The following is a 17732-nucleotide window of genomic DNA, read 5'->3' as shown; positions in this document are numbered from 1 at the left end:
ACAAGTGTGTGGGAGGCAAAGATAAATTAGGATGCAGAAGGGACCAGTGTGAGACTAATAGTTTAAAATGATCACTCTAGACAAGAACTGAGTGTTGAAAGGAAGTAAAGGGATATACATAACCTTCCAGTATTTGTACTGAAAATCATAATGCCAAAAGGAGAGAGAAAGAGAGAGTGAGAGAGAAGAAAAGTGCCTGGTGAAGGAAGGGAAACTAGAGACACTGTGGAGACAGTGGTGGTGGAAAATGTACACTGGTGAAGAGACGGATGTTGGAACAATATATGACTGAAGCCCAGTCATGAAAAACTGTGTAACCCTGTATCTCACTATGCTTAAATTATTAATTAATTAGTTAAAATAAGCCCTTAAACTGACCGAAGCCTGAGATTTACTAAAGGTATGAGGCCATGTGAACTGAAATAATTCAAAAGACTATGGTGAAGACATATTGGCCCCTAGATGGTAGATATGGTACCCTTAAGACAAAAAAATCTATATCCTTATAAACCAATGTGATTTCAACTTTAAAGTTTTAAAAATAAATAATAAATATATACTTCCATGTGGTGTCACAACTGGCTATGAAGGTCTCTGCACAACCCTAAGGTCCTCCTTCTGAAACAATCACACCCGCAGCCCCAACCCTTGCAATCCCTATCACATTCTGTCAAGTTTTACTAGATGAACTTCCTGAATATGAAAGCACTTAACTCTATTGACTCCATCTTTAAGCGATTTGATCAATAGTTTTATAAAAAGCATGCAATTTCTCACTACAGGAAATAATTACCATTTCTTCTGGACCACCTGCAGGTGCATAGAAGAGCTTGTACTGACGAGGATTTCCCTCCGCGTGGTCCCAGCGGACACTTAAAGAGCTGGTAGAAGGATCATACACTCTTAGGTTCTTCACGGTACTCAGAGGTTCTGAAACACAGAGAAATCAGGTTACAGTATGATCCTAACAAAAAAACACACATGAAATTTGGATTCATCAATATCTCCCAGGTGTCCAGCATTTAGCAGCTATCCACAGTACGTGTCCCACAAACATTTGTTGAAGTAACACATAATTTTAAAAAAAATCTATAATAACCTGGTATAGAAATTTCATCTCTCTCTGTTCAAGATGTTTTATCCCAAGAGATATTTTTTCCTAAAAAATAGTAAATGTTTCTCTACAGAAACAGATAATGTAAGCAAAGGTATTTAAAGTCTCTTTTAATTTGATTGGCTTGGGGCTACACTCAGCAATGCTCTGGGCTCACTCCTGGCTCTGTGCTCTGGGATCACTCCTGGAAGAGATCAAGGGATCATATGGGGTGCTGGGATCAAAGCCAGGTCTGTCTCAGGCATAGCAAACATTCTTCGGCTGTACTGTCTCTCTGGTCCCTAACCGTCTCATCTTTAAAAGCATTTTGTAGAACTAGCAAAACTTCATGCTATGTCTGTGCTTCCAGATAAAGATGTAATTCTTTCCTAGCCAGAGTTATAAAACAAGTTGTAGGAGTCAGGTTTTACTTACTGGTCTTGCCTCTTCCGGTCATCCTACCTCCCTCACCGTCATGGTAAAGGGAAGACACTGTGATGGTATAAGGAGTATCAGGCTTCAGTTTCTGTAGTACCACACTGCTCTGACGTCCTCCAATCGTGGCCTTGAGTGAAATAGGGATGTCTATTAACCCTGTTCTCTCCATATAACTCATCTATTTTCAAAACCTCTGTAACAAACTCACAAAGTTACTTCAATGGCATCCAAAACACATTTCACAGATTTTTTCTCCAAAAAAGGCACTAATCATAAATAAGCAACAAACGAATCTTAGGATCACAGAGGCTCCCTACTATTGCCATTCTTAATTTTTTTCTAACTTTTAAAATTTTCTTTAGGAACATATTCTAAAGATTTAGCATCCAACGCTTTTGGTGTTTTCCCATTTCAAACTCCCACTATAATAGGACTAGAAGCCTCTGCACATCCATGGGAAGGCAAAGGTTACCTTTCATCTCTGTTGCCAGCTTCATGGTATGAAAACATCTTTAATTTCTTCCGACTACATTTTAATTGTTTTTATACTTTGCTTAAGGTCATCTAGATATCTTGTTGAAAGAAAATCTGTATGTTGTGTTAACAGCCTACTGAACTTAAATGTTTATGCCATGCTAATTAAAATCTCATGAAAATGGCATGCTGCCCACAGTGAACACACATGAGGAATGCTGTATATACCATATGTTTCCAGCTTAACACCCCCACTTCAAATAGTCCCATTCCAGAGGAAACCTCAATGAATCTGTTGTCATCATGTTCAATGTGAGCAAACTGAATTACGCCAATGTTAATCAATTTGATATTTGACGTTATGACAGAAAAACATCAATGGTAGCCATCTGATACTAGCCATACATATCTGTAACCTTCACTTGGCAAAACTAGCCTGACAAGTAAGTTAAGTATTTGCCTAATTCTCCCATCTAACTCTCCAAAATAATTCTAGTATTAATAATGCACTAGTCTATTTATGGACTAGCATTAAAATGTAACATGATTGCCACCCGATGTCTCTTCTGCAGACCACAGCACCCAAAAGGAGAGATAGAACAAAAGGGAGTGCCCTGACACAGAGGCAGGGTGGGATGGGGGATGGGGGGTGGGAGGGATACTGGGATTGGTGGGGGTGGAGAATGGGCACTGGTGGTGGGATGGGTACTCGATCATTGCATAACTGAAAGAATATATGACGGCTCATTACAACGATAGTAAAAGAGACTCGGGACATGAATTCCATCCAACACAGTAAATCTTGCATCTCCCAAATTGTAAATATGACTAATGAACATTAGAGGTTAAAGTAGTTCAGAGAGGCAAGGGTAGAATTTTTTAAAGTTTATCATTTTAACAAGTTACCGTTTGCTCGTTGCCTTCCCCTGTTGATGGCTGATACGTGATTCTGTATTTCTGCACACGACCACTAGCAGGTTCCCACTTAACAGTCAAGCTGCTGGATGTTGCATTATATACCTGAAGGTTTCTTGGGCCACTTTTTGGAGCTGAAAGATGTTAAAAAGCGAGGAAAATGAAAAGAATTATACCACACTCCCCCAAAATTGGTTATTCCCAAGGATATTAAAAGGGTTTCTATATTTCTAGATTTAGAAATAAATCTAACCCCAAGACAAATGATGGTCATTGAATCTTGAGTGACACCTTATTAAACAGTAACAAGCAAAATCTTGTTTTTAAAGTTCTTTTTAAAGGAGTACCAATTGGTGCCAATTGGTGGGAGGGGTGGGGATGGGGTCCCGAGCAACGTCCTACAATTGAAAAAGCAGAAACCTTCTTTGCTATGGACTTTGCATTGTATTTCATTCACTTGTTCATTGTCTAATCAGTCATAAATTCCAAAAGAATTAAATTCTTACCCTGTGTTGTCAAGGGTATCAGGCGCACTAAAAAAATAAAGAAAATTGGGGGAATATCATTAATATTGTGATAACTTGATTTTTAAAGAATGTTAAAATAATAATGTCTTGTTTGAAAGCTGATCACCTACATGTGCGCTCACTGCCAGACAAGTCATCACTCTCTGACTCATCAGGATAGATGGCCGTCACAGAAACTTCATACAGAGTGTTCGGGGCCAGGTTTTCAAACACCAAAGTATTTTCATCTCCATTCAAAATGGTCTTGAAGAAAGGGGGGGGGAGAAAATTTTAGTCACTGTGCACATCATGCATTCACTGGCAGTTTTTCAATGTCATTTAGCTAGATGTTCCTGTTGCTTTTACATATGCCATAGGTTAAAATGTTGTTGACAGGAAAGGACTCTTCTCTGGCAACAGAGATAATATACATTTAAAGCATGATTTCATATAATAAATGAGAGGGGAAGACAGAGGAAAAAGAAGGAGGGAGAGAGGGAGAGGAAGAGAGAGAGAGAAAGAGAGAGAGAGGGATGAATCAGGACACAAAGAGAGAGAAAAAGAAATTATGAGGATAAACACTACCTCCATCTTATCTGAGCTACCAAAAGGTGCCCAAGTTACTCTGTAGAGAGACACATCTGAAGCACCATGGTCCCAAGTTCCTCTGAAACTCTCTGGTGTTACTTCTGAAATCCTTAGGTTTGTTGGAGCTGGTACAGGGCCTGTTGTGAGAAAATGCAGAACTACATTTTTAATGTAATCTAGCAAGTTAAGTTAGTATAATAAAACTGCCTTGTTTTATTTTAATGGACATGGAAAACTGAGTAGAAACAAATAGTTTACCAATTCAATTTGAAAAATAGAGGCGTCCTCTAGGACCCTGGGACGCCCAGCATCCCTGACTCTCTTCCTTTTCATCACCAATGCCATGCCGGTCTTCTCCCCCCACCAAGTTGAACCCCCCCCCACACACCAGGTACTTGTGGGGTTGTGGCCTCTGTGGAAGTGGGCATGGTCTGTGTAGAAGTGGGCGTGCCCTAATTTTGGGCCAGTGGCCACAGGTAGTTTATTCATACCCAGAAATCTCGTATAACATCTCAGACCCCATACCTACACACTGACATGAAGAAACAATGCAAATCCCCACCATGTGGGGAGGACGATGAAAAGAGTCCAGAAGCCTCACTAGGTGCTACTCACCTAAAGGACCTCTCTGAGAAAGAATTCAGATCTGAAGTAATGAAGATGTTCAATGAACTCAATGAAACAGTGATACAGATATCCAGTAAATTAAAGGACATGAGAGAAACAATCGAGAAATTACAGGAAGAAATGAGAGCAGAAATTGGAAAGCTATGCACAGAAGTGTCACAAATTAAAGATTCTGTAGATGAAATAAAAAAAACTCAGTCTGTGCCCTCAACAGTAGAATGACCACAACTGAAGACAGAATCAGTGAGCTGGAAGATCAGCTGCACAAAGTCAACAGGCAACAACAAACAAAAGCAAGAGAACTCAAAAGAGCTCTAGAGTGAATCAGAGTCCTAGAAGATGATTCCAAAAGGTACAACATTAGAATCACTGGAGTACCAGAAGGTCAGAGAAACAATCCCAATGAAAAAGTCATGGTTTAAACAAATCATTGCTGAAAAATTCCCAGAGCTGGAACAATGCGAGCCATTCAAATTCAAGGAGCCCGAAGGATCTAAAATAGATCTAAAGGATCTAAAGGATCTAAAAGACACCCTAACAAAAACACTCCAAAACACATCATAGTTAGAATCATGGATGCCGTGGAGAGAAACAAAATATTGCAAGCATAAAGGTCAGAGAAGAAAATCACATACAAAGGAGCACCCCTTCGATTCACAGCAGACCTATCAAAGGAAACCCTCCAAACCCGAAGGCAATGGTGGGATATAGTGAAAAAACTGAAATGAATGAATGAAATGAATGCTTCACCAAAAATACTCTGTTCGGCTAAACTCTCACTCAAAATTGAAGGAACGGTACACTATTTTCTGGATAAACAGCAGCTCAGGAACTTCATATACTCAAAACCAAACCTAAAAGAAGGGCTAAAGGGGCTACTATAAGACAAGACAAACCCCACAAGCACAACAGACTCTTACAGAAAGATGACACAAAACCCCATAACAATAATCTCTCTCAATGTCAATGGTCTAAATTCACCAATTAAGAGACACAGAGTGGCAAAATGGATTCAGAGACAGAACCCAACATTCTGCTGCCTACAAGAAACTCATCTGAACAGAGTAAGAGCAAACACAGACTCAAAGTTAAAGGATGGAAAACAATCCTGCAAGCAAATATCCCCCTCAAAAAATCTGGGGTGGCCATACTAGTATCCAGCAACATAAATTTCAGGTTGAAAAAGATTAGAAGGGACAGCGAAGGCCATTTTCTATTCATCAAGGGATACGTACAACAGGAAGAAATCACACTCTTATATGTATAGGCACCTAATGAGGGAACAGTTAAATATTTAAAACAACTGCTAACAGATTTTCAGGAGGACATTGCTAGCAACACAATAGTAGCTGGAGACTTCAACTTTGCCTTATCACCTCTGGATAGATCTACAAGAACAAAACTCAGCAAGGAAACATTGACTTTGAAGGAAGAAATAGAAGAGAGAGGGCTTATAGACCTCAGGGCTTTACATCTCAAAAAGAAAGAATACACATTCTTCTCCAGTGCACATGGAACATTTTACAAAATAGAACATGTTCTAGGCAACAGAACATACCTCAATATAATCAGGAAGATTGAAATAGTATCAACAATCTTTTTCAGACCATGATACACTGAGAATAGAAGTGAATCACACACAGATAAGGAGAATCAAATCAAACACCTGGAAATTAAACAACTCAATGTTGAACAATAAGTGGGTCAGGAAGGAAGTAAAGGATGAAATCAAAAGATACCTGGAAACAAATGAGAATAAAAACACGAGGTACCAGAACCTATGGGATGCAGCTAAAGCCATGTTAAGGGGAAAATTTATAGCTCTGCAAGCATTTGTCAGGAAGGAAGAAATGGCCCACATAAACACCATGACTTCACAGTTCAAGATCTTAGAAAAGGATCAAAAAAAGGAGCCCAAATCAGGCAGAAGGAAAGAGATCATAAAACTTAGAGCAGAAATCAATGACATGGCAACCAAAAAAACAACCCGAAAGATCAATGAAACCAAGAGCTGGTTCTTCGAGAAAATAAACTTGATAGATAAACCACTGAAAGACCAACAAAGAAAGAGAGAGAGAGAGAGAGAGAGAGAGAGAGAGAGAGAGAACCCTAATAAATCAAATCAGAAATGAGAAGGGAAACCAAAAAATTAAAAAGATCATCAGAGACTACTTTGAAAGTCTGTATGCCACGAAACAAGAGAACCTAGAAAAAATGGATAAACTCCTGGATTCCTATAATCTCCCAAGGCTGAATCAAGAAAATCTAGAGTACCTGAATAGATCTATTAACATCAAGGAAACTGAAACTGTAATCAAAAGTCGTCCCCAAAACAGAAGCCCAGATCTGATCCTTGGTACCACATAGGATCCACTGATCCTTGTGTGCAAAGCCAGGAATAATCTCTGAACACCCCTGGTTGTGGCCTCCCATCCCCAACCCCCAAAACATGTCTTTGGAGGAAAAAGTGAGTTACCATTACCATTCTCTTCAGAGTTAGCAATTTCTTTTAGAGCTGTGAAAAGTCACAACTTCCACAAGTGCCACTGCAAGTTCAACCAACTATTAAGTATGAGTATTGAACCAATGCAAGACCACAGCAAGTAGAATGTTTATCTTGCATGCAGCAGACATGGTTTGAGTCCCAATACTCCATGTAGTTCCCCAAACCTCACCAGGAGTGATCCCTGATCACAGAGCCAGGAGTAAAAGTGGCCCACAAAAGGAAACAAAACAAAACAGAAGAATGTATGTTGCTGAGCCAAAGAGATAATATAGCAGGTAAGTCCCTTATCTTGCCCATGACCTATCCAGGTTTGACCCCTGGCACGACATAAAAAGAGAAAAGAGAAATACTAAGAAATATAATGTGGAAAGAAAACAGCAGAAGTGTGCAATGCTTAATGTTTAAGAGCAGGCTGTAACAGATGACGAGATGGTCTTACCATGGGAAGCAAGATGTCAATAAAAGAGAAGCTACTGAGTCTCTGGTGGGAGAGGATAGGAAAAAAAAGTTTTAGACAGTAGTGCTGTTCCCACCATCAACTTACTGGGCAAGAATTGGTAAATCATTTAAACCGAACACCCATTCTATCCACACATACCTGCTGTGTATTTGAAATATGACTAATTCAAACTTATAATATGCAAGAGACAGAAGAAATGCATCTGCCAGAGGTGAAGGAGGTGATGGGAGGGAAACTGGGAACTGACGCTGGGAAATGTACACTGGTGGAGGGATGGGTGTTGGAACACTATATGACAACAACCTCATGAACAGCTTTGTATGGGTGTCACAGTGACTGAATAAAAAAAAAACATTTTAAAAATAAAATGAATAAATTATAATGCTATAAATGTAAACTGATACACTGGATTTTGAAGGATCAGGGAAAAATAATAAGAAAGTCTCAGTTATACTAATAGATACTGAAGTGATAATGTTTTGAATACACTGAATAAAATACGTTATTAAAATTAATTTCAGTGTCTTTTTACCTTTTTTAATGTGACTCTTAGAAAAGTTTAAATTACATGTATGTCTCCCATTATATTTCTTTGGAACACTGTTTTTAGAGGTTGGGTTCTTAGTCACAGTTTAATTAGGTAATTCTTTGCTGAGCCCTGAGCTAGATGTTGCAGCAGAAAAGTTGAAAAGAATAAATATATCTCTGCTGTCCTTAAAAGGGAGAAGAGGAAAGCAGAATAGATACAAATTGACCAAAGGGCAATAATAACTGGGTTAAATATTACGGAAACACCAAGAGAGGGAGAAACATTGACATTTTCGGTATTTTAAGAAAATGAAACAGAAAAGGAGAAAGAAAATCCGTTTTCCTCAAACCACCTTTTTCTCTTTTCTAAAATCCAATATTAACTAAAGCTGAATACTATCACCCTCACCTTCTCTACATGATTCCATCTTTTATTAATTCATTTTTCTCACTGCCACTATAAAATCACAGTCTAATGATGGCAAAGACATCTATTTTTTTTTTACTAATCTGAGCAGATATTTAAACATAGTAACTTACAAAAGAATCTTGATAACATGCAGCTTTCCCAGAGAAAACATCCAACAAATATTAAAAATATATTTTCTCCCCAATCTCCAACAACCCCCTGCTGCCCCCCCCACACACACACACACGTTAAATATATGAGACAAAATAGAGGGGTTGATGGGTTGATGGAATAAGAACTGGACAGAATTATTAGAAAAGGAAGCCAAGCATTTTTTTAAATAATGAGAAAATGACCCAGTAAATTCAGTTAGACTTGCATACAGTATTGCTTCCCCATGATCATCAATAACATAACCACAACTCACGCGTAGTGTCTTGAGCAGTCACTGGGGAAGATTCCCCCTCGTCATACACGGCAGATACACTGACTGTGTACTGGGTTTGTGAGAAGAGTTCTTTGAGAGGAGTGCTGGTCCTTGACCTGTCCACCTCTACCTGCAATAGAACAGTGGAATTATTTTTACAATTTCGTTTTGGCATCTCTCTGCTATTTACTGGACACACGAGCATGAAGGTCATGTCACCAACAAAGCAATGCTTTCCAAATTTGCACAAGAATCAAAGAGCTAGAGATAACTTAAATGCCTGAAAAATAAACAAAAATAAATGTATAAGACAGTCCTATCTGTCTGGTAAGTGATAAGTGACTACAGATTCAGACAACCTAACCATTGTTTTACATTTCCAATCATATCTTTGCCTAAATTCTTTCAGACATTTTATCCTGTGCATTATCTCATCTGTTATGCACAAGATTTATACGAGACCCACTGTACTTCTTTAGAAACTAAAACCCAAAATAAAACAAATATACGCATATGTATAAATTAGCTTTTATGTAATATAAACAACCAGAACCGTTTGTACCTGGATGTGTAGAGAAAACTATTTTTATCTGCCAAAAAATAGTTTTCTCTGAAATGCTGACACTAATACCCTTTACAAGCAAATGCATGTTTTAAATCCAATAACTGATGAGGCTCTTGAAGTTGTTTCCACATTGAACCAGGTTGTCATGGAAACAGCGTTCCATCACAACCTCATCTCGAAGAAAAATTTAAAAGTTCACTTTTCTAATAGTACATCCACTCTTTTTTCTTGTGTTTCTCTGCTCTCTCCTATTCAATATCTAATAAATTCCATCTTCTCTCCCATATGTACTTGCTAACTTTTATTTTAGAAACATTAATCTAACTTTTTTTGTAATTCATAGAATGCAGAACACCGTACAAAACACATGTATAAGAAGAAAATGCCATCAAAATTCTATACATCTTGGGCCAGAGAGATAATACAGGGAGTAAGGCATTTGCCTTCCAGGCAACTGACCAGGGTTCAATCCCAAGAACCCCATACAGTTCCCTGAGCCCTGCCAAGAAGGATTCCTGAACACAGAGCCAGGAGTAATCCCTGAATACAACCAGGTGGTGGCTCAAAAACTAAAAAGGAATTCTATAAACATTAATCTACTAATGGATGCCATCTCTGACATTAATATCACTGAACAAACACTATTAAGCTGAATATAGGTCTAATGTATTATTGACACTCCAAAAGTACTTTACCAATGTAATGAATTTCAGTGCTATATTAATAAAATGACAGGTACCCAGAACATACGAATGCCTATACTTGCTAAAGTTATTTTATTGACTGCACTAGAAAAACAAATACCTCTAAATCCTGTCTAATCTCCAACATACCTCTTTAAAATCCTCTTCTGGTGCTTTGTATCTTACAATATATTTACGCACTTTTCCAGGCGCAGTTTCCCAAAAGACATTCATGGTGCTATGAGTCACGTCTCTGAGTTTCAGATCTCGAGGTCTGGGTAAAGGCACTAGAGAAAAAGAAGATATTAGGTCCAGATGTGACTCTCAACCACAAACTTCTAAAGCATCCCACAGATTGCCAAGAAGTTGTTTGAAAAAAATTTAAAGGTGTATAGCAAAATAACTGGGAAAATGGCCAATTTATAAAAGTACCCTAACAACATCAGCTAAAGGTAGACTCTTTTAAAAAAAACAGTCATGTTTTTAAACTGGCACAAATTTAAATGTAACTCCAGCTTTTGATTAATACATTAACTTTATTTCACTCTGATTGAATAAGTTCTTATTTGCTGGTTAGCTATAATAAATCATAATGTACCATAAATATATCACTCACATTTCACTATCACATACTTAATTGGGTTAATATAGGAAACAAAATGGATTAGCACTCTGTGCTCTTAGGAGTGTACAAGAAATACAAATTGTTCTGAGAGTGAAGGAGGATTTCATTTCATTTCATTTCATCATCCTGTTAATCGTCGATTGCCTCGAGCAGGCCCCAGTAACGTCTCTTTCATCCTAGCCCTGAGATTATATTCACGGCTCTTTAGGAGAATGAGACCCATCATTGTTACTGGTATTTGGCATATTTGGTAGGCCACGGGGAGTTTGCCAGACTCTGCCCCGTGGGCAGGCTACATTCGACAGCCTGCAAGTTTGTCCAAAGTAGGAATGAGATAATAAGGAGGATGGTACAGCAAAATTAAGCATAGCATACACTTGCAAAAAGATCTACAAGTGTCTAAATGGTTTGACGGGAAAAATCCAAATAATAGATTTTTTTACCAAGTCAAGCAGAATTGCTTCTTGAAAATAAAAGATAACATGGGGCTGGAGAGATAACATAGCAGGTAGGGCGTTTGCCTTGCACGTGGCCAACCCGGGTTCGATTTCCAGCATCCCCGAGCACCACCAGGTAACTCCTGAGTGCAGAGCCAGGAGTAATCCCTGTGCATCGCTAGGTATGACTCAAAAAACAAAAAGAAAAGAAAAGAAAAGAAAAGAAAAGAAAAGAAAAGAAAAGAAGGCAGGAAAAATAGTGGAGATATTTTTTCTTGTCACGTGAGATGTACCCAACATTGTAGCTGCCATCTGCCCATTTTACGTTGTCATTCATTTCAACCCTGTATATCTCTATACCTGAATATCTCAACCTCCATGTTTCTAAACCTCCATCCCTTCTGTGTTCTCTGAATCTCTCTGTGCCCCTTCATTCTCTCTCCCACTGTTAAAATTAAGATCCTTTCCAAATCCATCCATTACTACATTCATCTTTCGTCCCACTGTGTTTCTTGGGTCTCAACAGCTATTCTCAGATCACGTGTCTGTCCCAGGCTAGCACTCCACTCTTTATCTGCCTTCACCCCATTTCCACAAAACTAACACTACAGAATGAACGATCGGTTTGAGGCCCTCCATGTTCCCGGAGCGAAGAGATGCCATTGGGCTACACTAGCACGCGACAGGGACAAATGGAGACGTTACTGGCGCCCGCTCGAGCAAATCGACGACTAACGGGAAGTTAAGTGATTAAGTGATTAAGTGAACACTACAGAAATCATTGAACATGTAAATAATATTTCTTTGTTCTCCATAAATTGACACTCTCTTGCCTTGCTAAGGCTCTTTGTCTTTCCTGCCCCATCATGCTTCTGTCTTGGTTCATTTCCCTTCTTGAAGGTTCCTTCAAACTTCTTGATTTCCTTAGAAATCTGGTTTGTCAGGGAAGGAAAAATATCTCAAGGGTGTGAGGGGAGTAAAAAGAGGTAGACAGGAGGTAATGGGGCAGAGGTTAAGGGCCTCAGGCACATTGGTGGTATAAAGGTGTGGCATATCCATCTATCTGAACCATAGAACCAACAGCACTGAAAGCATGAGATCCAAATGACAATAAGCAAACTTCAATGGGAAATGCGTGCTGAGAGTAGACTATGGACCAAATATAACTGCCACTCAATGTCTCTTTTGCATGCAGCTGACCCTGGTTTAATCCCCGGTACCCCATATAATTCACCAAGCCTGCCAGAAGTGATCCCTGAACACAGAGCCAGGTGTTAGCCCTAAGCATTTCTGGATTTTGCCTGAAAACAAAAGGGACAGGAAAAGAAAGCTCTTCTGAGACTCTACTCTAAGCCATCATCTATCCCAGCATGCCCACCTCTCAATAAACCGACACAAAACTATACAGCTAGGTAAGACAAGCTTCCTAAGTTGGTCACTGTCAGTCACCTTTTTAGAAAGCACAACTAAATATTAGTAAAATAAGTCAAAAGCAACAAAGCAGCTGCTCTGTTGCATACAAGGTAAATGCAAACCACTTTCTTATGATCTACTGTGTTTTGCACTATTTACTGGTGCAGTCCCAACACTTACACAGTGATTAGAATGATAGTAGATATGTTTTTGAACTGCGTTTGGTGATTAAGTCACTTCATTGAAACAGACTTATTCATACTTGTGCCACAGTTTCCATTTCAACAATTTGTAATATCCAGATCTTTAACAAAGTATTTTTCTGCCAAATCACAAACAATATTCCTATCCTCATCAAAGCCGCATGCCATAGTTCAAGAAAATACATCTAGAGACTGGAGCAATAGTACAGTGAGTTGGGCGTTCTGACAAGGCAAACCCGGGTTTGATTTCTGGCATCCCATATAGTCCCCCAAGCACCAGGAGCAATTCCTGAGTGCAGAGCCAGGAGTAACCCCTAAGATCACCAGTTGTGACCCAAAAAGTAATATATATATATATACATATATATTGTATACATCTGGGCTGGAGCGATAGCACAGTGGGTAGGGCATTTTCCTTGCACGCAGCCAACATGGCCCACCTGAGTTCGATTCCTCCGGCCCTCTCGGAGAGTCAGGCAAGCTACTGAGAGTATCTTGCCCGCACAGCAAAGCCTGGCAAGCTCCCCGTGAGATATTCAATATACCAAACACAGTAACAACAAGTCTCACAGTGTTACTGGCCCTGCTTGAGCAAATCGATGAACAACGGGAGGACAGTGACAGTGACAGTATACATCTATCATAAGATGTGCCATTATTGTTTAGTGTCCTCACTGACACCTGTCCAAGAATAACTATAAGATCTCATTGAATTTAAGATACATCCTATTCTCAGATCTGTTCAAATGTGGGGTGGAGGAAACTTAAGTCGACTCACACTTAGAATGCTGTCAAAGCGTAGGATTTGTCTGAATTCTCAAGTTTGATTGCCAAAGTAGTCTTGTACAAATCATCAAATTACTGTAAGCATTTTTAGGTGAAAGAAGAAGCCCAATGAATGCTAGTTTATCCCCCAGGAAGGCAAGAAGGAAAGCAAGCAATGTCTTACAGGTAACTTCCCGAGCAGTCACAGGATCACTGGTGAGGTCATGCAGAACGGCCTGCACTGTGACTTTGTACTCTGTATTGGGAAGGAGGTCGGTCAGCTGCACCCCATTGGCTGTTGGACCCACACGCATCTTCAATGGACATGCAAAGGGAAATAAGACATTCAGGCAAATATTTCCACTTACTATGCAATAGCCGAGTAGAGCTTTGATCACTTCCAGATTTTAGCACAATTTTATTTTAATTTCCCTGGATTTCTTTTCCATGGCAGCATATTAGAAAATGTGAGACAACCCACAACTCTAATTCTCTATTTTTTGGGTTGTTTGTGTGGTTACATATGAGTTTATAAGTGAGTGCGGTTCAGTAGGGAATCCCAGAGTACAATATCTCAGGAAGACTCAATGATGAGGGAATAATTATGCCTCACCTCTTTGGGTTTTGTTGGTTCTCTGCTGTTGACGGGCTCATAAGACACGGTGTAGCCAGTCGCTCCTCCAACGGGCTGCCACTGCACACGCATGGTGGTTGGGCCAACATCATAAATATTCACACTGACTACTGGGACTGGCACTATTGGGATATAAAAGCAAACATCAGTCTAATTCCTATCATTCTGTTCACTTATAACTATCGTTGTCTATTTAATTATCGATATTTTATATGCTGACTAGAAGATGGATGACTGCAGAAAAAAATCAATAGATGTTAATACAATCCTTTCCTTGCCCCCTGAAAGTTCATTCTCATTGCCGTCACCCCTCACTCAGAATTACACGTTACAAATGTTTCATAAAGAAAATAGCATAATTCCAAATTGCATTCCAATGACTCCATATGGAATCCAAAATGAGTACCAGCTTCCTGAGATTGAGACCCCTTTTTCTGAAATATCTCTAAATTGATTCCTTAATCATATAACTTTATCTTTAAATTACCAGCACCGTACTTTATTTCATTTCTTAAAAATAATTACGATAATAGTGCCACAAACTTGTAATGGGGATGTAGGAACTTTATAGAAGTTCTGAGGCAGAGTGAAAGTTTCCAGTCTCCTTTTCATCTATACTCAGATAGCTTTTGGGTAGGTTGCTCAAATATTTATTTGAAGTTTCAAATAATGTCAAATTAATCTTGCCTGCTATAAAATATTTCATTTTGGACCTCATAATACGAAGGACAAAAGGGGGAAGAGATAAAGACCCAAGAATAAAGACCTGAGCAGAAAGTTCTTGCCTCACTCAGAGTCACAGCCCTCTTTTCTCTCGTAAGTAGTCTCTGATCTACCTGAAGTCAAGCCAAGATAACGGGAGACGATAGATAATTTTCATGTGCTCTCAGGAACACTACCAGAATAGGAAAAGGGAATTTCTTCTCAAAAGCAAAAGCACTGAAGCTTCTCTAGTAAAGGAAAAAGGGGAAGTGTCGTCATTGCCAGCAGGAAGATATGATCATCTTCTTGAATGAAATAGGTCGTCTCTCCACAACATCTGCTTAATCTTAGTCCCACTCCCCAACACAGTCCCTCTTCTTACATTTGAATGATTTTATGAAAGATATCTGTTCAACTAAATTATTTATGGCCATGACTACCGATTCCACCAATGGGATCCCAAAATTGCTGGAGCGCTGGTCAGAGCAGAAAGCCGCTGATGCCATCACTAAGAAGGCATCCAGTAAATATGTTGAATATTGAATAAAGAAATTATTCGGGAGACTGGCAAAAGCCCACGTCTGCCACCTCTTTATCTTACAAAAGCAAAGAAAATATTTTTTAATCTGACTTACAGGTTTTTTCTGTGCCTTTCAGGGGCTCACTATATTCATCTTCTACTACAGAATACACATTAACAACATACTCAGTTTCTGGTTTCAGATCTTTTAGGACTGTGCTTGTTTCCAATCGACTCACATAAAACTAGAGGGGAAAATGAAAAGAAATTTTGGTTAGAACTGTATTCCTCTTTTACACTCTAATTACAATGTAGTTCCCTATTATGAGCATAGAAATTATATTTCAGCTAAGCTTTTGTCCTTTGTTTTGGAGAACCACCAAATCACAATCAGATCTTGGACAATTGATATAGCCTGTTTTCCAACCTATTATTTCATCATTTGTAAGATGAACGGGTAAAACTAGATGATCATTAATGCATCCTTTCAATTCTAAGACTCTGTATGAATTTATGAACAACCCAAGCATCCTCTAACCTAATTTTGATTTAAAACTCATTAATATTGTGTGATTTTAGAAATAATAGTAGTTTTTGAAAAATTAAGCTCAATGGAGGACCTGACCTACTAAACACATGAAGCACCAGAGTTGGCTAAGTTCTGTCCCTCTGTACATCACTCTTATTCCTTCCCCCAAGTTTATCTCAGGTACCTTCTTAGGGGACCCAATTGTGGTATTAGAAAGGAATCAGCTGTAAGCATTGTGAACTCACTTCTTGACGTTTCCCTCCAGAAACTGGGTAGAATTCCACCTTATATCTATCCACACTGTCTGAAGGAGGTCTCCAGCTCACTCTAAAAGAACGATGGGTTCGCTCAGAAATAACTAGGTTAGAAGGTGCTTCCAAGTCACCTACACATGGAAATAAAAGTAGATTTTTTTCATTATGGTAGCAAGACAATGAAAGTTTAAATTATATTGAAATAGTATCGCTTTCTACATTCCAAGCTCATATACCTCTTTGTCACATTCTGAACAACTGAGGCCCATTATATGTAAGATTTCTCTGAATGAGAGACCAAAGGGTTCTTCAGACACAAAAAATTCAAATCTCAGAACACTGTCTTTCATGAAAATTTGATCGCCTTTCTTCCTTCTGATGTCACCTGTTTTCTCTCTCCACATAATCAAATCATAATGATTTCAATCCTGACAAGTTCGTTTCTCAATTCTGTCTGTGACTACTGGCATTGTACAAATTCATTATATTCATTACTATTTTGATTGTTCTTATTCATTTCCTATCTCCTTAACTAAAGGTTACTTTGCCTGAGGACAAATTTTGTCTTTTATTCATGTTTATTTCCCCAATGCATCTAGTTAATGGCAAGAGAAACTAAGTACTCAGTCACTCAAGAGGGGTAAAACAACCAAGTCTTATGAAATACCTTATCGCCTGAATTGAAATTTCTATAGGTAAGAATAAGTGAAATGACTAATATACTAATAACATCTTGAATAAACATCAATGAAAGTAGAAAGGTTAAGCTCAATATGATTATCAGAAAGATGTCCCAAATAACAATCAAGAGAAAATTAATTCAATGACTCCATAAGCATGGCAAATCATTTTCATAAAACTCTACTCTTTCTTTGTAAGCCAAAACTGAGCAAAGTATTTCCATTCTTAGTATCCTAACCTTTATTGTACTTGGGTCATAATCAAGCCTACAAAATTATCAAGCAATTTTACTGTCTGGGAAACTAGAATGAATGCAACTATTGCATAGTTGGTTAAAAAAAAGAGAGGAAAACAGATAAAAGATGTTCTTATCCCCATTCAAAGTTCCCTCCAACTAAATAAAACTACAAGTCTCTCAGCTAACCCAGAGCCAGAAGCCCACAAATTCTGGCTTCCTGGCTGGTCTATTTCTCCAGGGAAAAGGTCAGTCTGTTGTTCAAAATCCAAAAAGAAAATCTGCAAAAGTTTGGAGTAACTCAAGAAGGAACATTCAAATAAATGGTCTCAGTATCCCAAAGCACATGAACCATTTCTACCACATCATTTGTTAAACTCACCAACTTTTCCAAGACCAGAATAAATGAAAGACAGTCTTCATCATAATCTACATGTATTTAAAATAATTGTTTCTTATATAATAATGATCACAATTTTATTATTAATTTTCTAAACACCTTCAGTTTGAGCACT

The 17732-nt window shown here is 38.5% G+C and overlaps 1 protein-coding gene across 1 annotated transcript in view; it reads right to left on the bottom strand.

Annotated features, from left to right (window-relative positions):
- COL12A1 (collagen type XII alpha 1 chain) overlaps positions 1 to 17732 on the bottom strand; it is a 132254-nt gene that overhangs the window by 54447 nt on the left and 60075 nt on the right. Inside the window, exons 22-33 of the mRNA XM_056109705.1 lie at positions 16293 to 16432; positions 15634 to 15763; positions 14276 to 14418; positions 13847 to 13976; positions 10370 to 10506; positions 8972 to 9101; positions 4012 to 4151; positions 3558 to 3690; positions 3427 to 3453; positions 2912 to 3054; positions 1529 to 1658; positions 794 to 930 (exon numbers count right to left, since the gene is read on the bottom strand). Coding sequence (XP_055965680.1) covers positions 794 to 930; positions 1529 to 1658; positions 2912 to 3054; positions 3427 to 3453; positions 3558 to 3690; positions 4012 to 4151; positions 8972 to 9101; positions 10370 to 10506; positions 13847 to 13976; positions 14276 to 14418; positions 15634 to 15763; positions 16293 to 16432 — 1520 coding nt within the window. The remainder of the gene's footprint in view (positions 1 to 793; positions 931 to 1528; positions 1659 to 2911; positions 3055 to 3426; positions 3454 to 3557; positions 3691 to 4011; positions 4152 to 8971; positions 9102 to 10369; positions 10507 to 13846; positions 13977 to 14275; positions 14419 to 15633; positions 15764 to 16292; positions 16433 to 17732) is intronic.

This window comes from Sorex fumeus, unplaced genomic scaffold, assembly GCF_029834395.1.
Source record: "Sorex fumeus unplaced genomic scaffold, SorFum_2.1 ptg000008l, whole genome shotgun sequence".
Lineage (NCBI taxonomy): Eukaryota > Metazoa > Chordata > Mammalia > Eulipotyphla > Soricidae > Sorex > Sorex fumeus.
Note: the sequence above shows the minus strand (reverse complement) of the source record. Positions and strands in the feature narration are given on the sequence as shown.